The following is a 16,835-nucleotide window of genomic DNA, read 5'->3' as shown; positions in this document are numbered from 1 at the left end:
CTTTTTTTATATACTCCCACAACCCTGTTGCCTTTAAATTAACATAATTTAGTTACAACACTTCTTCTACCCACACACAAAACAAACTAAATAAATGTGACAAAGACAACTTAGAAATGACAATGAAAAAAAAAACAAACAGAATTTAAAAATTCAGTTTTATCCTTATAGGTACCAGACCAGAACTGGGTAAAATTTCGCTCTGATATATAAGAAAACAGAGCTATTAGAAAACATGCCAAGGTACAGAATGCTTGTTACTTTCTTTTTCCTTTAGGCAGAGGCCTTCTAGAACTTAAGGTTCTGTACCTCTCCAGCCTCCGCGGTTTTCCTAGTTTGTAATTCCTAATGTTGAAAGGTCAACAGAGGCATATGTTCTGATCTCAACTGGCTCAGGTGAACAGAACTGATGCTGTTAATTACTAGTTTGCTTTATGCCTTTGTGACTAAAGGTGAGGCTGGCTTCTAACATGGAAAGAAGCCACTCACCTCCATAGGCTATTTTTAATGAAGGCAAAGGTTTCTAAGAAACTTCCCTGGCTTATTTTATAATTAGAACATTTCAATCTCTAAAGATTGTCTGACACCTTTCAAGAGTGTGAAACATTTTTCACTTTTAATGTAAACTCTTTAGAAATGGCTTTGATCAGAAGGAACTACATGAATATAGCATATCATTACAGCAAAAGTTAGAAGTGATATTGCTGTCTGCAAAAGTTTTAAAAGAGTGCTACACTGTGACTTATCAAAAATAAAACATACCAATTTTTACTCTTCCTCGCTCAGGACCTTCACCCATAACTAAAATATTAGCAGGTTTCTGTGGAAACAAAATAGTGTTTTTTTTTTCAGTAGACAGTAGTGGTTTCTTTTAAATAGACATTATGCCAATATAACATATCCACCTTTACAAAATCTCATTTACTCAAAAATTAAAATCAAACACAGGAAGTCACCAAAGAAACATTATGTGTATATATGCAAAGCAATGTGCAAACATTAGGAAGGCCCAAATATGACAGTGCTTTTCTCCAGGCAGAGCTAATAAAGCTATTCTTGGCTTATTTAGCCGAGTCTTTGTTCATTACTGTGGAGCATCTGACGGGAAGTTACAATGTTGAGGTTCCTTCCAACTCTTTCAATTGTAAAAAATGTCTTGCAACTTTAAGGGAAATGTGTCTTCAAAGATGACTTAATTCTAAATAGCAAAGGAAGGAGCCACCGGATATCTTTTTTTTTTTTTTTTTGAAATGCCAAAGTGTGCATCTATGCTTTAACAAATAAATTTTAGAGAATCCGTTTATTAAAGTATTTTCTAAATGAGTTAGTGAAGAGGAATTTTTTATGACATGAACAGTTGTGAGATTTTTATGTTTAAATAGAGAATCTAAAACTTAAAGTGAGATTTTATAGAAGTAAAATTCCAAATAGTGTTAAAGTCTCTAAAAATATACAGGATTAACTATCATCTACAATCTGCTACAGTGGTATGTACAATATTGACATGTGAGACTTATGCCCTCATCAGCAAGAAGGAAGAAAGGAAGAAGGAAGATAAGGGGGTTGGATGAACAGAGAGGAAAGGGTTGGGGAGAGCAACCCCCAAACTTTCTTACCCTACTAGGCTGTCTACTTGGTATTTAATTTTGCCAGTCTGCTAAATAACAGTGAACCTAGATTAGAATACCCTTCAAATACAGATCAAACAACCTTAAAATTAAGGATTTTAATGAAGGCTGTTTACAGTGCTAACTAGTTCACAAGCTTCCCTAACCACATCTGCTAATAGCCCCCATGCTCTTACTGACAAAATATAACTTACAGTATATTATTCTCTCAGCTACTACAGATCAAAAACATTTTTTATCCCTAGCCAAAAGAAAAAAGAATTGCTGAAATGGTGTCATACACATAATCAGAGGTTACAAGTTCTAGACTTTTAGGAAACTAGGCACCAGAGAGATTAAATGACTTGCCCTGTGAGCATAATCTACAAGACTGGGCAGCAGCAGCAGAATTTACCCCACGGCTTAAGTCTAGTGCTCCCTTCCTAATATATCATCTTGGAAAATAACTTTATGTAGCAAGTTTTTCAATTAATGTATACTACCATAATAAAAATAATAATAGTTTCATTCAAGAAAATGTTTTCAGAACCCCTATCATTCACACATACACACACTGCTGACCCCTGGAAAAACCGCCCCGCGAAGTAGCTGAAGAAGTACATAACACGATTCCCCGTGTGCTTCCTGCAGGAGCTGCCTAACACAAGTAAAACTGCTTTCACGCACTGTGCTAACCCATCACTGGGTTAGACTCTGCAGAGACTCTCAGAGCTCAGCCTACTTCAAAATGAAATCAGATCTCTGAAACTAGCATAAAATATTGAAGGCAGAGGAGGGTTTCCAAAAGGAATCAGGCAGCATTTCTATCTGGCTGAGGAATAAGGCTTGCTCTCAACTACCAACGTGGGCTCAGGAAGAAACATCCATGTCTGTGCTAGAACTCTCTTCTTATGGACCATTGGGGAAGAACTCCCTAAACATCTCTTGAACACATTCCCTATTCTTTAAGCCCATTATGATTCTTTTTCCATCCAATCCATCTCTGTAGTGTTGCCAGGGTAACCTTTCTGAAAGACAAACCTGATCATATCACTCCTTTGCTTAAAATCTTCCATAGTAGTATAATGGAAAATTCTTGTAAGATTGGGTGAAAACAGAACACAAAATGATATACAGACTGCGATTACAAACAGGTTAAAAAAAAAAAAAAGTATGATGGGTAAAGACTAGAAGAACAAAGAGTTAGTGACAGTGGTACAGATGAACCTTTTCAAAGGTAACTTTGAATGCTTTTGCTATGCTTTATTATTAGGCATATGTAGAGAAATATAATTTCTACTTTAGTCTCTCATCACCTATGAATAAGATCCAAAGTCCTTATGAGGGGATGCAAGGCACCTGCAAGCTCATTCCCATCAATCTGTCCTGCCCCACCTGCCACTGTCCACACTGCTCCTGCCATACTGGTTTTCAGTGTCCTGTGACACTTTCAAATCTATTATCTCATTATTACTGCCCCAAAGACCCTTCCCCTGTTACTTGACAAAATCTGATTCTTTGCGCTCCCCCCCACTTGATGACATAAATAATACATGACTACATTCTGATTACAAACAATTCAACTATAAAGTCACATACAATTAAAACTTAAAGAGCCTTTCACCACCCATTGTCCTCCACCATGTCCCAAACCCCATTCCCTTCTCCAGAGGTGCAAAGTGATTAACTGGTTTGCTGTGATGGACTTTTCAAGCACTTAAGTGCTCAATCCTAAAATATCATCTCTGTATCTGGCAAGTGCAGAGTACAACATTGACATCTCTCTCCTCCTTTTATTCTACATGAAGTAGAAAAATCTCTCTCCTTTTTTGCTTTCTTACTCATTCAGCAGCTGGGCCAACATCTTAGAAAGTAAGGGTAAGTGGTACTGGTCTACCTGCTATGGGGTAATGAAAGAGAAACTCCCTCTTGTTTGTTTTGTTGGAGACATATCAGACTGTCAAGTTCTAAACCAGGGTTTTAGCACTGGTTGGGGGAATAAACAGTTTCTCTGTCAAAGATTTGGGGACAAAGCTCTAGTTAATAGTTAAAAATTGCTCTTCTAGGCAACTTGCTGCCTATTGTATGATCTGAAGCAGGTCTTGGGGCTAAAGGCCATTACCAACACTACTTTTATAAGTGAACTTAAAATTTGGTTTGGGCATGCCATACAGTCACAAACAAGAATGGTGCTGTGTTGTTTCAGTACACTACTTATGAATGATGGGTCCTTCCTCATGTTATTTTTATGATGGCATTCTATATGCCTCAATATGCGATATTCTGATTTTAGTAGAGAAATCTAACATTAAATTTATTTTATGGATGCAATCTAATGGAAGTTTCAAGAGAAAAAGGTAGAAAGGCTCTAACGATCGTGAATACTGTTTTGTCTCGTTGCTTAACCAGTATTAACTAAGGGAGGCTTCAGACTTAGTAATTTTTGTTTTAGTATTTAAGGCCATGCTGAAACAATATTCTCCAAAAAAGCTCATTTCCTTTCTTTTTTCTTTGTCTAGTGGTAGAATTGGGTAGTTTTTAGCTCTAGAGCCAAAACTTCCATTTTTTAATGACAATACATGAATCAATTGGTAATAACCATAACTATGGTAAATAGTCTGTGATCTTTTATATGCTATCCAAGATAATCACTTTGAAAGAACATATAAAAGTTTACATTTTAATGAGGCATACACTCCATTAACCATATTTCTGCTTATGGAGATCAGAGGTCCAACATGATTAGAAGTAGTATTACATCATAGCAACATCTTCAAATATGGCTATGCTATGCAGACATGATTATAGAACACCTTTCACTGCCTGCTGAATGATGAAATAAATCAATGACACACTTGTTTGAAGTATACTTGTTGTTTGAAACTATGATGCTCTTCTCTTACTGCTGTTTTGTTTCTCCCAGGGCGGGGGGAGGGGGGAATGTGTTTGTAATTAAAAGAACGCATTCTTGTTTTATATTACAGGCTCATGGCTTTTTTTGCTCTCTATTGTTATGCTCCCCCCAAAATTCACTGGTATTTCCTAAAGCAAGATGTTTGTATTGCAGAGAAAACCATTCATGTAGAGGCTTTCTGTCCTCTAGAATTTGTCATGCTGTGGAATAGTACACTGATGCCTTTGGTATATAGCAGAAATGGCGAACTGGTTTCATCTGAGGGGTCAGTCCTGATTTAAAAAAAAAAAAAAAGGTAAGGACTATAGGCAGCTCTGTCTTGAGAAAGACAGGAATTGGGCTGACTAGGAAACCACCATTATCAATCAGAGGCATCTGACATATGTGCAGATGTGAATGATGGCTCATCTGTCCAGGTAACTGCCAAGACCTTTTTACTCCAGGGGTGAAAATGGGGCCTTCATATGTGCACTAAGGTGTCAAGGCAAAATGAGAACTTGAGGCAACACGAAAATTTCATTCTTGATAGATCTATGGAAAAAAAATAGCCGTCCATAAGAAACCACTATTAGGGGTGCCCCCAGTCAGTTAAGTGTCTGCCTTCAGCTCAGGTCATAATCCTAGGGTCCTGGGATCGGGCTCCCTGCTCAGTGGGGAGCCTGCTTCTCCTATTAACTCTGCTCCTCTGCTCCTGCTCTATCTCAAACAAATAAATAAAATCTTAAAAAAAAAAAAAAAAAAAGAAACCACTGTTAGTGCTGTACTCTAAGATTTATTCAGAATTTAACTTTCACAAACACTATAAACAACACAACCCAGTAGCACATTTTCTAGATACTCCAAACTTCCAGTTTGGTTGTTAATCATTATGTACTACAATACATGCTGAAAAATTAACGAACTCTATATATACATATGAGATTCAAACCTGGGTGGCAAAGTCTTAAATAGATATAGATTCAGTAATTTAAAAAATTGTTTTAATGAAATCTTCTAAGGAGTTGGGTTAGAAATTTGGAAATCCAGGGGCACCTGGGTGGCTCAGTGGTTTAAAGCCTCTCCTTTCGGCTTGGGTATGGTCCCGGGATCCTGAGATCGAGCCCCGCATTGGGTTCTCTGAGCCTGCCTCCCCCTCTTTCTCTGCCTGCCTCTCTGCCTACTTGTGATCTCTGTCAAATAAATAAACAAAATCTTAAAAGAAAAAAAAAGAAATTTGGAAATCCAATGAATGAGATCTGGAAGATGTCTTTACATTACAGTTTTCAATTTTTCTTCCAAGCTACAAATTACATTTTTTACCTCTAATACTGAATTTTACCGAGCTGCTGCTAAATGAACACCTTTAAGCTAAAGAAGAAATTACCAACTTTTATTCTAGGAAAGTTGTTTTTTGTTCTTTGTATAGATCTAAAAAAATGCAAAATTTCTTAACAAATTCTGCTTCATGATTAGAAAGTAAATGTGACTTGTAACACGGAACTCCATCCCCTACAGTCAACAGTTCAAGTACTATACATTTACCCCTGTATATACTGAATTAAGAGGCACTGAAGCCTAGAGACCAACAAAGCAACAAGTCAACAGTTGCTGCCTCCAGAGAGGTCAGTTAGGCTAGACTAACGGGTGGGGTAAATTCAAGCAAGGAAAAACTTGGCAGAGGTGATGAACCCCAACCTGCCTGAAATGTGAAATCTCAGGAGCTGGTCTGGAAGATAAACAAGAGACAGTGCCTCAAGAATTCACTATCGTCTTTTACTAAACCTCCGCAGGGGTCTGTACCTCTTAAAGGATGGAGACAGTGCTCACTGGAGTATCAAAACACATGGGATGCTGACTCATCTTTCACTTACCTAAGAACTTCTCTCTTCTAGGGAGAATAGGAATTAGGTTCTCACAGTCAATGCAAATCGAGGTATTTTATGAGACAAGCATTTAACTACATGACAGTAATCATGTTAATAATATATGACAATTCCTTTCAATAAGCCCCTCCCACTTTCCTCCAGTCCAGACTACTAGCTCTACTTCTTGCTTTTCCTCTAGTATCTCCTAGGTAATACAAAATCACATAAAATACCACGTGGTGAATATCATCATCAAAAGTGTTTCAAATAATAAACATGATCCACATTATTAGTTTAAAACTGGTAACTTTTAGGGGCGCCTGGGTGGCTCAGTGGGTTAAGCCGCTGCCTTCGGCTCAGGTCATGATCTCAGGGTCCTGGGATCGAGTCCCGCATCAGGTTCTCTGCTCGGCGGGGAGCCTGCTTCCCTCTCTCTCTCTCTCTCTGCCTGCCTCTCTGTCTACTTGTGATCTCTTTCTGTCAAATAAATAAATAAAATCTTAAAAAAAAAAAAACTGGTAACTTTTAAAACTACAAATGTTGAGTTTTTAAAATTAAAAAATTCTTAACCTGCCCACTTAAGGCAGTTGGGATATAAAATACCAGTTTAAGTGCAATAAGATCAATTTGGAATTGATTGGAATTTGTTTCACTGAAACAAAGGTCATTTTACTGTCATAGAGTACCAGAGGCAATATTCATTTCATTAACAATGAGACATGGGTGCACAGAACAGAAACATGGCAACAGAAATAAACTTTTAAATTTACAGGTACAACTATATCTTTATTCCTAAGAATGTGTGTGCACATATTAATATATATGTGTATATTTTCTTGTAGATGGAAATGTATTTTCCAAGTTAGATGTGCTTAATTGTATTTTTGTAAAGCTGTAAGATGTGTTATAATAAAACAGTTCCAGTTAACCAAATTTTACAAAAAAAAAAGCATACTTTGTATTCAAATCTGAAAATCACTCTAATTCCAAATACTATTCTAAACAATATTAATTTATATAATTGTTAGTACAACAGTGATCAGTGGGTAGTATTGCTTTGTGCTCTATCTTCCCAAGTTATTATCTTCTGGACACATCTGGATGTTTGTATATTACTTTCACTAATTACATTGTATTCCTCTATTAATAGACAGCTGGCTGTATTTCCCCCACACCCCCACTTCTGGCACCAACCCTGATGATGCTCCCACTGACAATGTTTGTATAAATTATACTTGCCTCCCCACTATCCCCCGAAAACCCTGACACATTCAATAGGTAATTTCATTGGGATGAAATTTCCAAAGTAGAATTATCAGATCAAATATCAATAGCTCTATTGTCCTAAAATTAGAAGTTTGCTTTGCTTAAGTCTCAAAGGTGGATACGTGTTCAATGGACATAACTTGGGAAATGAAGACAAGAACAATGTGCTTGATAATAGATGACTTTTATATCTATAAACTTTAAACTAATAGATGGACCACTATAAACATTTCAGGTTACCTTTTGTTTTTTCCCTCTTTATAAAACTAAAAAATGGCATCATACAACTATATTGTTTGTAACCTTTCCTCACTAGTATATCATGAAGATTTTTTTTTAATTTGGAAATTACTTTTCTGATATAAACCTTAGGAATCCTATGGATTCATCAAAATTTTAGATCAATTACCTTCTATTAATTGTTTAGGTTGTTCCTAGTTCCTTAATTAAAGAAAAATGATGCTATAACAAACATTTCTGAAAGTGCCCGAGAAATTCCAAGAAAGTCAAATTGTTGGGTAAACGTTATAAACATTTTTAAGGTTTTTTGATACACATTAACAGATTTGGCCCTTAAAACAGGTTCAAGTATCAATTTTATAAATTCAACATCCTTTTATAAAAAATACCATTAAGTATGATAAAACCAATCTGGAAAACAATGTATATATGCAATGTATATAACATTTTCTAATTTTTATTAGCTTCAATGATTATATAATAGTAACTTAAAACTTTGAGTATCTTTTACTGATAATCATGTTCTGATTTGTTCTGTAGATTTGTTTTATTGAGGAGGCTCAGATGATTAAATTTACATATTCACCTCAATTCTCTATATCCTTTATAGAAAAGATATATTATTTTTATCATTTTTCTAATGTGTTATTTTCCTCTTGCTAAAAACTTTACATTTTATATTCTCTAAGGGTATTTTTACTAGTGTTTTTACATTTCAGCTTGTCTACTATATCTTTAGTAATAGTTAGGAATTAACTTAGTTGGAAATTTATCTCCAGCTAAAGCTAGAATAAATATCCCAATTTTTAAAGATATATTTTGCTACTAAGATCCATGTGGGTTTCAGTGTAATTTTAAGAAATAAGTAACAAAAAATTTTATTAGAGACAAGAAAATACTTCTCCCTAATGATACTAAAGAGTGATGCTCTACTGTAAATAACTTAATTACATAGTAAGTTCTTATAATAGTGCGAGTGTATTCATTCAATTTTTGTTAATCTCTGTGTCTTAAATGGCATAATTTTTCAATTGATGATGTCTAATAGTTAATTCTTTTATTTTTAGCTTTATTTTATTGTGTTCTGAAATGCAGAATTTGTGACTTTGTGAGGTCTTACCACGAATCTAGTCTCTAGTACACACTGAACTTTTGTAGTATAATTTTGTGGGTGAACGTTTATTTAAAAAAATACATTCTTGGGGCACCTGGGTGGCTCAGTGGGTTAAGCCTCTGCCTTCTCCCCCACCCCGCCTGCCCCTCTGCCTACTGTGATCTCTGTCAAATAAATAAAAAAAGTCTTTTAAAAAATAAAATAAAAATACATTCTTTTAGAAAGCTCTAAATGCCAAGCAACTATATTACATCATATTGCTTTATTCTACAATTTTTGTTTGTTCTTTATTTAAAAATTTTTGCCATAATCTGAGAGAAAAATGGCAAGGTATATAATTATATATATTTTTAAAAGATTTTATTTATTTATTTGACAGAAATCACAAGCAGAGAGGCAGGCAGAGAGAAAGAGAGAGGAGGAAGCAGGCTCCCTGCTGAGCAGAGAGCCCGAAGTGGGGTTTGATCCCAGGACCCCCCCCCCCCGGATCATGACCTGAGCCAAAGGCAGAGGCTTTAACCCACTGAGCCACCCAGGCACCCCTACAATTATATATTTCTACTTGTTTTGGTACAAACCACAAATTCTTTGCTGTACAGCAAAGAATTAATCATTAATTATTCATTAATCATTCTGCTATTATAAAATGTGTTTCAATCTTGTGAATTAAAAAATACTTTATCTGATACTATAAATTTGTTCTCTATTTGAAAAGATACAGACTTGAGACCAATGGTTCTCAACTATTTTCCTCCCCTAAACATCTGAGGAATATGATATGTTTCTTTAGAAAATGAAGAAGTGGTTAAGAATAAGGCTGAAAACACTCAGGGGTGGCACCAGCTATTAAGTTGTGTGACTTTAATCTCCATTTCATCATTTATAAAATACAAATAAAAATAACAACCAAGTGTCGCTGCAGATATTAAATGTGACGAATGCTCATAAAAGAATTACAGCAAGATACTTGATATGCAAGATCCTAAATATATTATAATGGTAATTATGATGGCAGCTAGCACTATAACCTGTTAATGATGATTTACTGCTGTAGTCATTCTTAAGTAAATGCTTGCTGGGGGGGTTGGTGCCCATGGTTAAGTGGACAGTGCCCCTAAAATGATTTTTCTATACTGCCCTATGAGACACCCCTAGTTGCTTTTGATTATCTTCTAGCTTTTAGTCATTTATACCTTTTAGAGATTAAAAAAACTGCCTATTCTTAGCATTAGCTGTTTAAAAAAATAAAAATACATTCTTGTAGAAAATTAAAATATATGAATATAGAAAGTAAAATTTACCTGAAATCTCATCTCACAGAGTTAAACCATTACAAACATTTTGATGGATAAAATTCTAGTTATCTCTAAATCTATATTATTTATATTTAATACAAATGTCTTTAAAGGCTCTTTTGCTTTAACAGAGCTGCCCCTATCATAACTATTTAGGTTATTTCTGTACCAGAACACTGGTAGTGACAGAAGGTCAGAAGGTTAATGGCTGTTGATTTTATATATATACTTTTCATGCTTGGAAGTTTCCTTCTTTTATTTTTAACAGGAATTTCAATCAGAAATGAATATTAAATTTTGTCAAATAATACTGCACATTGAATTTTGCTAAAGTTTTACATTTACAAATACTGAGATAACCACAGTGTTATTCTCTTAGCACCAGTAATATTGTGAAACCTGTTAATTGGCTTCCAAATACTAAATCATGCATTCTTAAATGAGCTTCATTTACTTAGAACACAGTATTCTTTCAGTGTCACTCTGGATCTTTTTTGTTAACATTTTTACTTAAGAAATATGCACAAATATTTACATGTGACACTGGTCCAGGCCTGTGTACATTATCTTCACCAGCTTTGTGTGACTGTTATGCTTTCTTCCTACAAAGTTACTAAGGAAACTTTCTTTTGCTCTAATATAGTTTATACAGTGTAGAATTAGCTGTTGCTTGAGAGGTGAAGCAACTGTGAAACCATTTGCTATTGCTACATATTGTGGAGGAAGACCTGTGACAAATGTCTTTATTTCTCTCATAGTTACTGGTCTCTTGAGTTTTTCTACCTCTTCTACCTCTTCCAGGGCAATTATGGTAAATTTTATTTATTTATTTATTTTAAAATGCTTGTTTATTCTTGGGTTTTATAGAACACCAGAATAGTTCATCAACCACTAAGCGGAATTTCACAGATGACTTTTACCAACCTTTCAAGAATAATTTCTATATTGTACACGCTGTTTAAGAGACTAAAATCATTTTCTGAAGCTGATGATCACAAAAACAAAACAAAGACAGTATACAAACAGATGATTACTGACCAAACTCACTTGTCAATAAAGATGAAATAAAATATTAGAAGGGAATCCAATAGTGACTGAAAAAAAAAAGTCAAGACCAAGTAGAGTTGCTCCCATGAATGCAAGGATGGTTCAACTTCAAAAACAAAACAAAACCTTATAAATGTAAGTTTCCACATTAACAGATTAAAGGAAATAGCTATATGACCATCTCAAAAGATGCAGAACAAGCACTAAATAAAATCCACTTTTGATGTAGGAACAAACAACTTAACTAGATATATAAGTAAACACCTTTAACCTAATAAAAGGTATTTTTACCAAAACCCCAGAACAAACATATTTAATGGTGAAACTTGAGTTTTCATTAAAGACAGAAAAAAACTGTCACCTCAATCACTTGCCACTGTATTAGTAAACAGGTCCTTGCCATTTATCATTACCACATAACAAGGGAAAAAATGCATTTCATACATTCCAATTTTTACTTTCCTTTAAAATTCTGTAATTCCGTAACTGGGTTCTATCTTATACCTACTGTGGGACAGTCAAATTAGCAAAATGTTTTCTTTCTTAGTAATATATAAAACAATGCTGCAGGCTTTCTGCTTCCCAGTCTGCAGTACAAAGAGGTAATATGGTATGTTTGGGATAGATTCTGTGTACCAGTCTCAGAGGTGGGAAGCTACAGAGGTACTTTAGGTAGTGGAATACAACATGGTTTACTTTTAAGAGGGATCATTCTCAAGGCTATGTTGATATTAGACCATATAAACTGCAAGACTAAAATGTTAGATCGCTTGGGGAGTTTTTGCAGTAATCCAGGTGTCCTGGATTTGAACAGCAGTAATAGAAATGATAAGTAAAGCCACAAGGCAGTAAGTGGAGTCCAAAAAATTCACCTGGAAGGTCAGGTTACTCTGGGGTAAATGAACAGAAATTAATGAGACAAATAAAGTCAGCCTAAAGAACTAGCTAGCAGTCCTGGAAGTCCACCTGGAAAATCCAAATCCATGTCCTGCCAGCAAAGAATTTTAGAATCTCCTTATTTGTGGCTCCTGATTTACTGCACTGATCTAGATACTGAACTACAAGAATGCAGACTCTCTGCCAAATTTGCCCTTCCCTTCACAATTCACTCTCCCCACAGCTTCTTCTCCCTGACAATAAGCACCGCAGTTTATTCTTCTTTGGGAAATGACACTAGTCAGATGAGTAGAACCAATGGCCAATGTGTTATATTCAAATCTGAGTTACTGGAGGGTCTTACTGTAGTCTGATCTGAGATATGTTTTGAAGATAGAATTGACAAGAATCCATTTATTCATTCAATAAAAATTTGTTGTGCAACCAGTATGTGTTATTCTGGGTACTAATGATATAGCAGTAAAAGAAATGGATAAAGTTGCTGCCCTTAAGTTATATTTATATTCCTAGGGCAACCTGACAATAAATTGGTAGTAAAATGTATCAAATGAACATTATTATGTGCCAATCATAGTCCTAATACTTTAAATGAAAACTCAATAAAAAAGATAAAAATAGGGGCGCCTGAATGGCTCAGTGGGTTAAAGCCTCTGCCTTCGGCTCAGGTCATGGCCCCAGGGTCCTGGGATTGAGCCCCACATCGGGCTCTCTGCTCAGCGGGGAGCCTGTCTCCCTGTCTCTACCTGCTTGTGGTCTCTTTCTCTCTGTCAAATAAATAAATAAAATCTTAAAAAAAAAAAAGATAAAAATAAAGGTTTGGTCTCATTTATAAATGAGGAAAGTAACACTTAGAGAAGTTAATCCTACCAAAAGTTATTTAATTAAATGGTAGACCAAGATTCGAACAAATCTTAGGCCCACTACAGTAGGGGCTTAATTTTTCAAGATGCATAACCTAAGATCCCTTATTGGTCCTTACCACATGCAACCATTTCTTGTTTTTTTTCTTAATTATTCCTGTTGTTATTCTTTACTTCTTCCTACCTTTCAACTACTTCTTTTTTTTTATTCTTGGATTCTCCTCTTCCTCCTTACCATAAAGGCCCAGAAAACATCTGATTTTACCAGTTAGTGTTAATCAGACAGAAAAAAAAAAAAAAAGAGAGAAGATCAATCAAAAGAAGAAAGGGGCCAAAGAATGAGTGTTATACATTCTGAAATTTTGACTCTACCTTCTAAGGAATACATCTGTGAAATAACAAGTCTAGTATAATAAGACAGAACACTAGTCACTGTTGGAAACATTGAATGATGATGGGATGGTTATCTGCTGCACATATTATCAAGAATTACCACACCATGTAAGGGATGGGATTGGTCACTTCCAAGATGCCTTCCAACTTCATGGTCTATTAGTCTATGAAATTAAGGAAATAAAAAAATGGCCTTCATTTCAAATGGTACATGGTATTTATATAAACACATTTTTAAACTAAAAGATTAAAAAATTAGCAGTCTTTCTCCCATCATTTATGGTTTTATTAAACAGGGATCTTAAAGGCACTGACCTAAATTATGAGCCCTCTATAATCTGAAAAGACTATATATTCTAGAGAATTGAAACTAATCTCGGAAATTCAGACACCTATTATTTTTTAGAGAGACTATTTAGAGAGAGAATGTGCACGTGCGAGTTGGGGGAAGGGACAGAGGGAGAGAATCTTCCAGCAGACTCCCTGCTACGCCCAGAGCCTGCCACAGGGCTCAATCTCAGGACCCATGAGATCAAAATCTGAGCCTTAAAACAAGAGTCTGGATGCTTAACTGACAACTCACACAGGCACTCCTCACACATCTTAGTACGAGTTAGAAATCCTCACATTATATATCTACTTAAGAGTATTATATCTTTGGCATGTTATATGTCTGAAGGCAAATTATACATAAATTAAATAATAAAAACAGACCTAGGTGATTACAACAAAGTAATACTCTGAAGAAAAAGTAAAATTCCAGCTTTATTGAGGGTAGGAAACTTTAATAAAGGAATATTTTTTCAATAGTTAATAACTATTACCAACTTAATATCTAATTGTACCTGAGGAAACTTTCATTTTTACTAAGTCTCAAAAAAAAAAAAAAAATTCCTATGTGCTGGTTAGAATAGCATTTACAAGCATTTACACAAAATCTTGAGCTTTTATGTTGAACTGACTTTGAAATATGGCTAAATTGCATATGTTTGTTTCTTTAGGAAGACTTACTTTTCTCCTCCTATATGATCACTTCTCATTTGCTTTTATCTGGTAAAGACATATAGGAGTCAAACTGAAAAAGACTTATTGAAAGATATATATTGCCATGGGAGCCGGTGACAATTTTAGCTGAAAGAAGACAAAACCTTATCTAATATATTCTATCTTTAAAGATTAAATTACTTTGACAAATATTCATAAGTCTGGAAAAAAATATAATACTCTAATACTCTAAGGCCTGACTCTACTATTAGAAAGTGACTGGAATATTAATTTTTACATGGTCTTTCAGAGTAAAATTCAGATCATTCTGAAACTTTTTTTAGAAAAACCTGTTCTCTGTATTTTGACTACAGATAGTGTATCTCTCCTTTTCTGATATAAAAGTCTAAAGGCCAAAAGAGAAAAAGTGGGGATTCACCACTAACACTATGTCCAGCAGTAATAACTTATATCAGATGCAGGCAGAGACCTGGGAAATTGTTGTCTTTAATATGATTCAAAAGTCCTTTAAACAAAACCTTCCCAAATCTGTCCTGTTTTTAGAAACACACTGCTCTAGATGGTAGTATTTTGTTTATAAAATTTTATTTATAAAAATGGAAGCAGTTATATAAATGATAGAATGATGGATCACATCAATTATGTCAAAAGTAGAGAAAAGATAAACTCTTGATAGTCATCTATTTCTACAAAATTTTCAGGATCACTCAAAAATATTGTCTACACTCTTTAAAAAAAATCTTGATGAGATTATTTAGAATAACCCTTCTTGATTGGTGAGAAATTTGACTAAAAATATTCTAGTACTGCACTGATAAGTATCTGAAAAGATTCATTCAGAATCCAAGAAAAAGTGGCCTAAAAGCAATATGCAAACCAAATAACAATATTTTTATTACCAACTTGTAACCTGCCCATATGAACTTGTATATTTGCAATTGTGCCGCTTAGTAAAATTAAATGGGCTACCTTTCATTATTTACAAGTAACAGAACATGGTCCATTGGGTATGTTCAATATTAATATCAAAATTAAGCAAAAGTAGCATTTGTCAATAAACCAAACAGACTGTTTACAAACAAATATTTTCAAGGAAAATTGCCCAATTGGTCACTTAAGTAAACACACTTTAGAATAAGTATAATATTCATAATATTAATTAAAATGAATGCAAACCTCATTTAAGTTTGCCTTAATCAGCTATCACCAGTAAAACCCATATTTTATCCTCAAGCCTAAATTTCATGGATGCAATGTTAATGCTACACAATTAAACAAACAAGAAAATTTGAGTAAATATTTGGAGTTCCCAATAAATGAAGTAAATCTCAAGCAATAAACATGATTAATTTCCCAAGCACGATATTTCCCAAAGCATTTTTCTTCCCAAAAGCTCTGGGTTTTTTGTTTGTTTTTTGGTTTGGGGGTTTTGTTTTGTTGTTCTTTAGATTTTTTTTATTTGAGAGAGGCCATGAGCACGGTGAGGGTAAGAGTGAGAAGTGGACTCCCTGCTGAGCAGGGAGCCCAATGCAGGACTAGATCCCAGAACACTGGGATCATGACCCGAGCCAAAGGCAGAGCTTATAGAGCTTAACAGAGTGGGCCACCCAGGCAGCCCTTTGTTTTTGTGAGATAGAGGCAGCGGTGGCGGCAGGGGTGGCGGGTAATAGGGGTGGGCAGAGGGAGAGGGAGAATCCTAAGCATGCTGCAGACGGCCTCCATCTCAGGACCCTGAAATCATGATCTGAGCAGAAATCAAGAGTCATACCCTTAACCAACTGAGCCACCTATACACACCACACCCTAAAGTTCTGTTTTAAAGAAACATGCTTAACATGTTCCCCACACTCATGGAGCTAAAGCACAGAGAAGGGGCAAAAAAACGAACGGAGGCTGTGAATACAGGCTTCTTTCTTCCCAACTATTCAATTATTTTGTTGTTCTTCCTGTTCCAGCATATGAGTAATCTCAGGATTTTTTTTTTTTTAACCCCTAAAGAATTTACCAGCCCAGGATGCCTGGGTGGCTCAGTCGGTTAAGCCGCTGCCTTCGGCTCAGGTCAGGATCCCAGGGTCCTGGGATCGAGTGCCGCATCAGGCTCCTTGCTCAGCAGGGAGCCTGCTTCTCTCTCTGCCTTTGTCTGCCACGCTGCCTGCTTCTGCTTGTGTGCGCCCTCTCTCTCTCTCTCTCTCTCTCTCTCTGAGAAATAAATAAATAAACAAATAAACAAATAAATGAATAAATAAAAGCTTAAAAAAAAAAAGAATTTACTGGCCCTCGGGTGCCTTGGGTGGCTCAGCCAGTTAAGCCTCTACCTTTGGCTGGGGTAGTGATCTCCCGCTCCTGCTTGCTC

The 16,835-nt window shown here is 35.4% G+C and overlaps 1 protein-coding gene across 6 annotated transcripts in view; it reads right to left on the bottom strand.

The window, feature by feature from the left end:
- CDK8 (cyclin dependent kinase 8) overlaps nt 1-16,835 on the bottom strand; it is a 126,814-nt gene that overhangs the window by 20,318 nt on the left and 89,661 nt on the right. For 5 of the 6 annotated variants that reach the window (XM_047722965.1, XM_047722966.1, XM_047722963.1 and 2 more), the window contains exon 5: nt 763-820. The exons of the other annotated variant lie outside the window; for it this stretch is intronic. In XM_047722965.1, the coding sequence (XP_047578921.1) occupies nt 763-820 (58 nt within the window). The remainder of the gene's footprint in view (nt 1-762; nt 821-16,835) is intronic. 6 annotated transcript variants of the gene reach the window in all.

The sequence above is a fragment of the Lutra lutra genome, chromosome 3 (genome assembly GCF_902655055.1).
Source record: "Lutra lutra chromosome 3, mLutLut1.2, whole genome shotgun sequence".
Taxonomy (NCBI): Eukaryota; Metazoa; Chordata; class Mammalia; order Carnivora; family Mustelidae; genus Lutra; species Lutra lutra.
Note: the sequence above shows the minus strand (reverse complement) of the source record. Positions and strands in the feature narration are given on the sequence as shown.